The 12,090-nt window shown below is 37.1% G+C and overlaps 1 protein-coding gene across 1 annotated transcript in view; it reads right to left on the bottom strand.

Annotated features, from left to right (window-relative positions):
- The window catches only part of dcaf5 (ddb1 and cul4 associated factor 5), a 65,287-nt gene that overhangs the window by 37,556 nt on the left and 15,641 nt on the right, over nt 1-12,090 (bottom strand). The window contains exon 5 of the mRNA XM_073040215.1: nt 5,145-5,274. Coding sequence (XP_072896316.1) covers nt 5,145-5,274 — 130 coding nt within the window. The remainder of the gene's footprint in view (nt 1-5,144; nt 5,275-12,090) is intronic.

The following is a 12,090-nucleotide window of genomic DNA, read 5'->3' as shown; positions in this document are numbered from 1 at the left end:
GTCCATTGGACATTACAGAAAGAATTTTAGCTCTTAATCCTTGTCAAAAGGGTCTTGTTGCTATCATTTATAATATGATTATGAATCTACAACCAGATATATCTGAAAAAATTAAGAAGGAATGGCAGGAAGAACTGCATTGCCCTATTTCTACTGAGCAATGGGAAAAAATTTTATTATTGGTAAACTCATCCTCTATATGTGCTAAACATACTCTAATACAATTTAAGGTCGTACACAGAGCTCATATGTCTAAAGATAAACTTGCTCGATTTTACTCGTATGTTAATTCAACCTGTGATAGATGTCATTCTGATATAGCTTCGTTGACTCATATGTTTTGGTCCTGTCCTTGCTTACAAAACTATTGGAAAGATATTTTTAATATTATTTCAAGAGTTTTAAATATTAATCTCCAACCACATCCTTTTACTGCAATTTTTGGCCTACCAATGATAGATAATAAGTGTTTATCCGCTTCATTCCAACGAATGATTGCATTTATTACACTAATGGCTAGAAGATCCATTTTACTGAATTGGAAAGAAGCCAATCCTCCAACAGTATTTCAGTGGTTTTCCCAAACTATTTCCTGTTTAAGTTTAGAAAAAATTAGAAGTGTGGTTTTCGATTCTTCAGTTAAATTTGAGGAAACTTGGAGACCATTTATTCAGCATTTTCATATGAATTAAACGGTCTGATCCTGAACCTTATTGTCACTATCCTGAATTGTGTGGATGGAGGTTGGGAGTCATAGGCACTACTGTATATATATAACATTATGCGATTGCCCATGTTGGTTAGTTTTTTTCTATTCAGTTGTTGTTTTTTTTTTTGGGGGGGGTTTCTCTTAATCATTTATATTATTATATGAGTTTGAGAGATTCTATGTATGGATCAATATATATTTGAATGTTTATCAATCTATTATGTACTCTCAAATGTCTTGTAACAATATTTTTCTTCTGTTTTTTTTTTAAAAAACTAATAAAAAGATTTGAAAAGAAAAGATAATTGATGTCACATGCCTGAGGGGTGCTGTTAGGGTAGCATTGATGCAGTAAATCTTGTAGACGGTACAGACTCTGGTCACTATATGTTATTGGAAGAGGATATTAATATTTAGGATGGTTGCTGGTCTGCCAGTCAAGCAGACATGGTATCAAATGGCATTGTACTTGTGAAAGTTGTTGTAGCTATACACTTCCAGACCAGTTAAAATTATTTTATCATTTGACATGTGGGAGATACAGCTAGAGTAGTGACATTGAACATGAAGGACAAGTGTCAATGGTAAAAATACTTTCACAGGGCTCACAGATGTTCCTTTTCTAAAATCTGGGGTCTTATGACAATCTAACTGTTTTATGCTCACCATTCCTACGAGGCAGTACATTTCAAAGTAAAGGTAAGAATATATGGGTGCTCTTGTTATGATGAGTCTGTAGCAAATACTTGTTGGATTAATTTCTGGGATGGCAGAACTACTCTCTGAAAGCTTTATAAAGCCTGCATTAAGAGTTTAGAAGAATGAAAGGGGATCTTATACATACCTACAAAAAGTTTATACACGATTAGACAGAATAGATGCAGGAAGGGTGTTACTGATGGCAGTGATGTCCAAAAACAGTGGTTAATGTACAAGGCTAAGGGGTTATATCAAACAGAAATGAGGTGTGGATAAATTTCTTCAACCAGAGTGGCAAACCTGTGGAATTCTCTACTACAACAGGCAACTTGAAGCAACATTGTTAAGTATATTCAAGAGGGAATTAAGATATGGGTCTTGGAGCTAGGGGAATCAACATTTATGGAAAGGGAATACTTAATTTGAATATGAACCACAACCATATTGAAAAGCAGAACAGGCTTGAAGGGCTAAATGGCCCACTCCTATTATATATTCAGTTGACAAAAAAGGTCAGATAGTTTAAAAAGACAATACAGGGGTAGAAGCTTTGTTGCAGTTGAGTACCTTTTTAACCCTTGGGGTTAAAAGCAGCATAGATTCCACAGAATGATACTTAGGCCAATGGGTCATAGTATGTTAACAGATTATATGACTTACTCTTTCGTTTACTCTGGCAAGGAGGTATTAAAATAAGTTTTGATCAGGTCAGTAAGGAGACCCATTTTCTCTGGAGGTGCCTTAAAATTACAGATGCATCTTTTTCATCCTTTTGAAATAGTCTGTTCAAAGGTAACACTAGGTACTAGTTCTTAAAAGAAGGAGCTGAGGAAACTTAGAACTATTTTCAAAAAAAGCTTTGAGGCAAATGAAAAATTCAGAGCTGAGGTTGATTTATATTGCACAAGGATATTGCAGAATTTTGCAAATGGGACTGGCTTACGTATTAGTTATGATTTGACTAGATGACCTGATCCTATGCTTACTTGAATTGATATACAAATTTATCTGAAAAGATGAGTTATTAATTTTTTTTTCACACAGTGAAATGGAGAGATTTAAATTGTTGTGCATTTGAACATGGAAGAAAAAATCTTTTATCTTCCTTTCCAGACTATGCTCTTAGGATATTAATGCAGACAGGTCAATTATATAAAATTACAGAAACTCCAACCAAAAATTATGCAATAAATAAATAGGCTTAGTTTCAATATTGAAAAATCATGCAGAATATATGAAAACTATTACTAATCATCACCAATTTCAATACATCAGCATAAAAATTCAGTTGAATCTTATACAAAGTTCAAATTAAATTTATTATCAAAATACATACATTACCCTGAGATTCATTTCATTAATTTCAATTTGCCTTTCAAAATACTACAATTTCTTATTGTTCCTTGAAATTAAATCCTCATTTTACAAATATAAAAAAATGGACAGTTTCATAACTTTCTTCCACTTTTGCTTCTGATTTGCAGAACTTGTCAAGGCGTTTACTATCATTTGATCTTTCCCCATTACATTCCATGCGCTGTATTCTCCTATGGGAATTCATGAATACAGCTGCCACTAGCTGCAAGCTGCAATCCACCCAAATAATACGGCCAAGGTTGAAAGAAAGCTGGAGCTACACACGCACAAAATGCCGGAGGAACTCAGCAGAACAGGTTAGCATCTATTGAAAGGAATAAACAGTTGACATTTCAGGCCCATGTCATTCATCGGTACTGGAAAAGAGGGAAGAAGCCAGAACAAGAAGGTGGGGGAGGGGAAGAAGGTCAAGCTGGATAGTGATAGGTGGAAAAGGTAAAGCACTGAAGAAGGGAAAATCTGAAAGGAGAAGAGAATGGACCATGGGAGAAAGGGAAGGATAGGCACTGGGGGAGGTGATAGGCAGGTGAGGAGAAGGGAAAAGTAAGAGGGGAGCCAAAGTGGGTAACTGAAGAGGGAAGGAGGAGGGGGAAAAAATTACCAGAAGTTAAAGAAATCGATGTCATCATGCCATTGGCATGAGATGAGCATCGGCATTAGAGGCTACCCAGACAGAATATGAGGTGTTGCTCCTTCAGCCTGAGAGTGGCCCAATCTTGGCAACAGAGGAGGCCGTGGACTGACATATTGGAATGGGGATGGGGATTGGAACTGAAATAGTTAGACACTGGGAAGTCCTGCGTTTTGTAGATGAAGCAAAGGTGCCTGACAAAGTGGATTCCCATTCTACGACGATTGCATCAATGTAATAATTCACCTAGGGAGGCAATGAATGGCATGATTGCTGCTGGTTTATTTCCATTGTAAAGAGTAGAAGAGAGAAGTGCAAGGGAAGCAGTTTTTGGTCATCTCTGTATTTGAAAGAATCTCAGATTTTCAGTATTTGCAGTTCGTTTTAATTTTTCAATCTTGTTTTACTTAGAATTACTTAAATGATCCCATAAGACCACAGCAAAAGTGCAATGTTTTATATTTGGTGTCACTGTATTTTTCTACATTTAATATTCTTTAAAATTGTAATAAAATTTACAAATATTGCCTTCCTAAATTCAATTTGATTATAATGCAATGAATTTAGGTCTTAAGACAATCCTACAGTTACATACTGTCCATGTCTACACACCAACTAATGGGACATTTTAATTATTACACTGTACCTCCCATGAGGGAGTTTCATCATTTTTTAATTAGCGATACGGTACAGAGTAGGCCCTCCGGGCCCTCCGAGCCATGCTGTGCAACCACCAACAACCCTGATTAAACCTAACCTAATCACGGGATAAATTACACTGACCAATTAACTACACAGTACGTCTTTGGACTGCAGGATGAAACCGGAGCAGCTGGGGAAAACCCACACATTCTTTGGGGAGCAAGTACAAACATCTTACAGAAGGGTGCCAGGATTGAACTTCAGAACACCACAAGCTGTAATAGCATTGTGCTAACCTCTATACCACTGTGGCATCTATCCAAAGCATTAATTATATCATAGGCAAAGGTTTCTTTTTTCACTTCTAAAGGGAATCAGAAATGATTTCACAACACTTAAATTACTCACTTATTTAAACATTGAAGATTAATCCACAGTTTATTCTTAATACAATATTGTGCTGAAATAAGTGAAATAATCTGAATTAAGCAACTTAATCAAAAAGTGGGAACTTAATTCTTCAAAATAAAGATAAATTAAGCAGCTGTGACTTACAAAATAATCTTATTCTGTTTTGAATATTCATGATTTATTATGTTTATGCAGTCTAAGAAAGTCTAAGATCAAAATCAAATAGAAACAATGAGAAATCAATCTCATATTTAAAACAAAAAATTAATTACAACACCATCAACATTATTGAAGAGTATACACCATTGTCTCGTTTTTACTGTGTACTGTACCAGCAGTTATGGTCGAAACGATAATAAAAAGCAACTTGACTTGACTTGAAAAGTTCATTTATGAGCTACCCAATGTTTAAAAATGTGATCAAGAACCTATGAATATTACTTGATGGCTTGATAATTAGTATAATAGTGTATCCACAATTTATTAGGTAAGCATTTGATGAAGAGCCCTGAAATATTGCCATGCAACCTGATTAATTGCTGACAATTCTTAATCAGTAGTTTTACTATTATGAATTAAATCAGTTCCACAATTTCCATGACATTCACTTCTCCCAAAGTCATGGCAAAGCAAAACCTTGAAAAAAATAAAGGTCAAATCTGAGAATCAGCTCACCTTCGCGGCTTACGGATGTCCCAAAGACCCACTCCTTCTTTGGAATTTGCAGTGGCCAAAAGTCTGGGTTCCACAGGATTAAACATCACACTGTGAAAGGCTGAAGGGTAATTTGCCAAACAAAAAGGTTCTGAAACAAATAAGATACAATTGAAAAAATTTTAGCTAATGAAAATAGATACAACTGAGGTTTTAATTATAATATTAATTTTTAACACACTGACTTATCATTTATGAAAGTCAAGTGCCACAAGTTACATTTGTGAAAGTGCCAACCGATAATGTAACATTGAGAAAAATCAATACTCTCATCCATCACAATATCCAATTAAACTGAGGGATTTAGTTTGTTACTAAAGCTCTAAAGTGGCTACTTTAATGTTAAAAATGGCTTACAACTATGTTAAACAACTTACAAAATGGAGGAAAAAAAATTTACTTTGTACTAAATATCCCTGCTAGCATATGAATTCCTGACCTATATATAGCTATACATAATAAATGAGTGTTTGGGAGTCTGGCAGGTTGGATGTGTTGCCTGCTGTGAGATTGCAGGCATTTTCTGATACATGGGAACTTGAGTTGTGGTGGCATTTCCAACTTGTCAACTGTTTTGGTTACCAACAGTTCACAGGACTGGAATCCCTTCATAACCTGAGGAGGGATTGCAAATGTACAAATAAGGCTAGCTATTAACCAGGATTCAGACAAATTCTGTGCTTTAACTCATGAAATTCAAGAATTGATCATTCATACATTTGTGTGAATGCTCTATAATTGTATAGCAATTTAAAGCATATGTTAGCTGTATAACTGGGGGGGGGGGGGGTTAAAAATTGCATGCTCCATATTTTGACAAGCTGGAATAAATTTAGTACTGATGTTATTTCCAGACAGCATCTAATGAAAATTGATTTAATAGATGTTTTGTCAGTTAACAGATGAAATGAAAAAGTCAGCAAAATTGAATTAATGTGTTACCTAGATCCATGACTCATGCAGGACAATGATTTAATTGTCACGTGGTTTTTTTTAATAAAAACATTATACCAGTTGATCATTTATACAGCAGATTTAACTTTTATTCTAAGGGAGTGTAGTAATGCTTCGATATAAATTGGGAGGTTTTTGGTAAATTCTTAGTTTTGCAAGCTTAGTGACAGAGTGGCACAAGTAAACCAACAACTTTTTCCCAATCCACAATTCACTTTGCACATCCTTCCCAGTATAATTAAATCAATCATCCCACACTAATAATATTGTGCTTTGATTTGCTAATATATTTTGCCTACATATTCTGGCTGAATGATAATACCTGTAGATGCAATTTGAAATGCCGTTTGATCTTCCTCTGGCAGTATTATATACAGTACCGGATAATTCAATGCCAGGTACACAACAGAGCAAAATAAAAACAGCTAATGGCAAAAAGTATTAAAAGAATTGTTGTAATCATGCTTAAATGCAGATTATTTACACTCAGCACATCAGGTTTCATAGAGATTTCAAGAATCCAGGCATGTCAGATCTATAGCGCAGGCAATTAAATTAATTGATAATCAATTCACTGTACATGCTCCAAGATACAGTAAAAAGCTTTGTTTTGCATGCCATTCATAGAGAACATTTCAAATCACAAGCACAAAGTGAACAGCATGAACATAATGCAGTAGATAGTGTTAGTTACAGAGAAAGTGGAAATGTAGTGCAGCTAGACAAATAAGGTGTAAAGGCCATGATGAGGTAGATTGAGAGATCAAGTTCATCTTTACTGTACAAAAGTCTTGTAACACAACAGAACTTGCCCTTGAGCTTGGTGGTGTGTGTTTTAAGCTTTTTTAAAAAATTTTCTGCCTGATGGAAGGGCTGGCAGGAATAAGAGCGAATGACCAGAACAAGGCTCTTGAAGTATTATGTTGCATTCCCAGTTCAAACATAGGAGTAATGTTATATTTCATCTTCAAACTATAGCTCTTCAGCATAATTACCTAAAGTGGATGTACCTTTAATTTTATTTCTATTGTAGTTACTGCGTTGTGTAGCTACAAGCAAGGAGCAAAGCCCAAATTGTAATAAATTATTGATTCAAAATACAGGCATTGGTAATCTAATTGGCCTTTAAAGTAATACAAGTGTGAAAAGTTTATCCATCCAGCTTCAATCCAGGAAACCATATTTCCATAACTTTGTTAACGAGATGAGGATACCAATTGAACTGACTGAAGCAATCGACTTTAGGTCAGCTTTCCTCAGTCAATGGAATAAATTCAGAGTGGGGTAAGGTCCTAAGTCCTTAAGACATTGGAGCAGAATTAAGCCACTTGGCCCATTGAGTAAGCTCTACCACTCCATCATGGCTGATTTACAGTATTATCCATCTCAACCTCATTCTACTGCCTTCTCCCTGTAACCTTTGCTGCCTATCAACCTGTTTTAAATATACTCAACGACTTGGTCCCCATAGCCATTCATGGCAATGATATCCACAGATTCACCTCCTTCTGACTAACAAAATTCCTTCTCATTTTTGTTCTAAATGAACATCCCTCTATTCTGAGGCTGTGCCTTCTGGTCCTAGACTCATTTACTATATGAAACGTACTCTCCACATTCACTCTACCTTGGCTTTTCAATATGCAAAAAATGTCAATGAAATCCCCCCCTCATTCTTCTAAACTCCAGCGATTACAGGCCCAGAGCCATCAAACGTTCCTCACACATTAACCTATCATTTTTGTGAACCTCCTTGGACCCTCTCCAATGACAGCACATCTTTTCCTCAATAAGGGGCCCAAACCTACTGGTGCTGTCTGACCAATGCCTTATAAAGTCTCAGCATCACATTCTTGCTCTTATATTCCAGTCCTCTTGAAATTAATGCTAACACTGCATTTGCTTTCTCCAAAACCAATGCAACCAGCAAGTCAACCTTTAGGGAATCCTGCACAAAGACTCCCAAGTCCCTTTGCCCCCCTGATTTTTGAATTTTCTCCCTATCTTGAAAACAGTCTATGCCTTTATTCCTTCTACCAAAGTGCATGGTCATACACTGACATACAGTCAGCACTCCTTATCCGCAAGTTCCGCATGCGCAAATTCAACCGACCGCGAATCAAGAAAACCCGGAAGTGCTCTTCCAGCACTTGTTGTTCGAGCATTGTTCGCCTCGTGTCTCGTTCATTACTTTGTTCCTGTGAAAAAATGGCTCCTAAAAAGCAATTAGGTGGCCAAAGCAATTCCTCAAAGGCTAAGAGGGAGCGTAAAGTGCTATCTCTGACCAAGAAAGTAGAAATATTAGATCTTTTGAAAAGTGGCATGTCGCATTCCGAAGTGGGCATAAGATCGGTAAGAACAAATGGAGCATTCACACAATAAAGCAGATGGGGTTGATGAGAGCGAGAGAAAAATGTTTAAGGCTAGTAGGGGATGGCTCACTGGCTATGTAAAGCATTACAGCCTCAAAAACGTAAAGATCACAGGAGAACGGGCATCGGCTAATGCCAAGGCCGCAGCAGCGTTCCCAGAGAAGGTACAATTCTGCAATTCTGAAGTCTCGACGTTCAATGCTTGAAGATCCACAGTCCTCAACCTCCACAGTTCCTGACTTTAGTTATTGAGCCTCCTCCAAAGCATCTTTATTCCCTAAACAAGACAATGTAACAACTACTGTACAGGTATTATAAATTTTACTTGTCGTTTGATCACTGTTCGCCTCGCGTCTCGTTCGTTTGCTGCTTGTGTTGTGAGCGAGAGGAACATGTGCAGTTTTTTTTGCTTGTCAATATTCCCTAAACATTACAGTATAACAACTATTTACATAGCACTTACATTGTATTAGGTATTATAAGTAACCTAGAGATAATTTAAAGTATACGGGAGGATGTGCATAGGTTATATGCAAATACTACCCCATTTTATATAAGGGTCTTGAGCATCCGCGTTTTTTGGTATCCTCAGGAGGTCTCGGAACAAATCCCTTGATGATAAGGAGGGCCGACTGTATTCCATCTGCCACTTCTCTGCCTATTCTCCCAATCTGTCCAAGACCTTCTACAGACTCCCTGCTTCCTCAACACTATCTGCCCCTCCAACTGTCTTTGTATTTTCTACAACTTGGCCAGAAAGCTATCAATTCCATTATCCAAATTGTTGACATATAACATTAAAAGAAGTGGTCCCAATACCGATCCCTGTGGAATACCATCTAGTGATTTTTGAAAGATCATTACTAACGCCTCCACAATCTCTTCAGCTACCTCTTTCACAACTCTGGGGAGTAGTCCATCTGGTCCAGGTGACTTTCATACCTTCAGACTTTTCAGCTTCCCAAGCACCTTCTCCTTAGTAATAACAACTATACACTTCTGTCTTGACACTCTCTAATCTCTGGCATACTGCTAGTGTCTTCCACAGTGAAGAGTAATGCAAAATATTTATTATGCACATTCACCATTCCTTTGTCCCATGTAACTACCTCTCTAGTATTATTTTCCAGTGGTCCAATATCCACTCTTGTCTCTCATTTATTCTTAATATATTTGAAAAATCTTTTGGTATCCTCTGATATTATTGGCTAGCTTACCTTTATATTTCATCTTCCCACCCCTTACGGTTTTTGACATTTATGACTATGGTTTATGGCATTTATATAACTCTCAAGAGCTTTAAATGCACTTTCTATGTAGGAACATCTCCTAAGATATTTTTCTGGAAAAGCCAGACAAACAACACAATTCTGATCCATCAAGGAGATTACTAGGAGTGGTGATTAAATGTTTAAGAAGAGGTTTAAATGAAAAGGGCTATGTATTGATTTAATGTGAAACCCACCCACCACCCCAAACACAAAAAATCATTGAAGGAATTGTTGTCTATTACTGACATGGATTTTGATAGGGTAAATTTTTATAGTAAATGCATTCTTCTGCTTCTAGTTTAAATTCTTTCACTGGGATATGTTGTACATTCTTGGACCTATTCACTAAATTGTAAACAGCGTTCAAGCCAGGTTTCTCCCTTCACATATTCTACCACTGGCATAATCTGAACAGTACTTAAGAGTACAAATGAAGCATTAAGCAGAACTTGCACCACAATGCATGCTAGCTCAACAATATTTGCAGCACTGATGAAATGAAGCAGCAAGTCCTACCTATCAAGGTTAATCAATTGCAACTTCGCAATGCAAGTGCAGAGTATGTTTGTTTTTCAGTGAGGGAATGGCACAAGTGATGGCAGGAAGAAATGGAAGTTCCTTAAACTGCGTGTCAGCAACACTCTGATGCATTTTTAAAAAAAGTAAACTATAATCAACTTAGAGAAGCATCACAATATATTTTAGATTAGAGTTCTCTAGTTCAATTTTCTTTCCTCTGGAAGATCACAATCATTGAACCAATGCACGCAGTGAATTAGGTCAAGGCTACATAACAGAAAGGGCTTTATATTTAATAACAGCTGCTGCCAACCGAAGTTAAAAATTCTTTAACCCTAAAGCATAAAAATATTAAGGAGGGAATGGATATTCATTTATCACCAATGCATATCTTTAAAATGCTTCAAGTTTTCACTCACATTCGGGCTATGATTCTATGAAAACTAATAAAAAAGAAGTGAATAAAAGATTGTAATATTAGGGAGACCTAAGGGCATGTAAGCAATGATATGAATTAATGTGTCCTATAGCCAATGTCAGCGTAGATGATTGCCGTTCAAGGCAGCATCACTGAATCTGCATTTTTACCCCCAGTCTTGCATTGAGAACAGAAATAGGCCCAGCAAGTCTCTGCTGTCCATCAAGCACCCTTTTCCTCTCCACATCCCCACCAATGTCCCACATTCTACCAATTAACTACATAGTTGGACAATTTACAATAGCCAATTAACCTACAAAACTGTACATCTTTTGCATTGGTTAGAAAGCCACAGAGTCGTGGAATTTACAAACTCTGAACATGCAGTGCCAGAGGTAGGACTGAATTCAGATTTGGGCCTGAACAGTGCACCTCATCTCCACCTAACTTTGTGCTGAAGCAGAACAAAGGACTAACAGTAAACTATTCAATCAATGTTGCCTCCTCTCCCCACAGCTGAACTACAGGATATAGATAACACTGAAAATATGCACACTTAAAAGGGTAAATAAATTGCCATAAGCGTGTTCATTGAAGTATGTGAGAGGATTGGTTTGCACTCAACATCCTCAAAACAGAAGTCTATTCATGATGCCCCCCCTCCCCCAACCTGGTAATAAAGGCTCATGAAATACTTCCCATTCCTCACTCTTAAAGAACCACAAGAACCACCTCTCAGCAAAGGCAGATATTACATTGTTTGTGTCAGTATATCCCTTGGCTGCCTAAACATCAAAAACCTCAAGTACTCAAACATGACACAAAACCCTGTGTATACCAGATTTATTAAACATTTTTGAAATTTTGACAACATATAGTAGACACTTCATAACAATGGATACCAAAATCCTCCAAAACCACTCTCAGAGTTAGCGAACTAATGACAGCATTCTCTTTGAGAACAACATTCAGAACTCTGAGGCTCTAATCACACTCAATTGACTCAGTTGGGCAGGACACACCTTTTTCAAGCCTAGCAAGAAGCTCTTGAAACAAACACACTATACATCCTCTGTTATAGGAAGAGGCTACCAGGAAGACAGATGAGAAGATTCAGGATGTTCTCAAATCCTCCTTCAATAGATGCAACATCCCCAGTGATTCCTGTGAATCCAAGGCATAAGCCTGATCAAACTAGGATAATTGGGGATGGAATTGACAACCTCAATTTCACAGGTCAGAAGCACACAGACACCAGAAAACCAACAGAAGGCCTGTGGAACCTCATTACTCACCTCCTGCCTGATCTACAGCAAAGTATGCAGATCCAAAATTTACCTCAACAGTCACCTCAGAAGTGCAATTGAACCAGG

Source organism: Hemitrygon akajei, chromosome 3 (genome assembly GCF_048418815.1).
Source record: "Hemitrygon akajei chromosome 3, sHemAka1.3, whole genome shotgun sequence".
Classification (NCBI taxonomy): domain Eukaryota; kingdom Metazoa; phylum Chordata; class Chondrichthyes; order Myliobatiformes; family Dasyatidae; genus Hemitrygon; species Hemitrygon akajei.
Note: the sequence above shows the minus strand (reverse complement) of the source record. Positions and strands in the feature narration are given on the sequence as shown.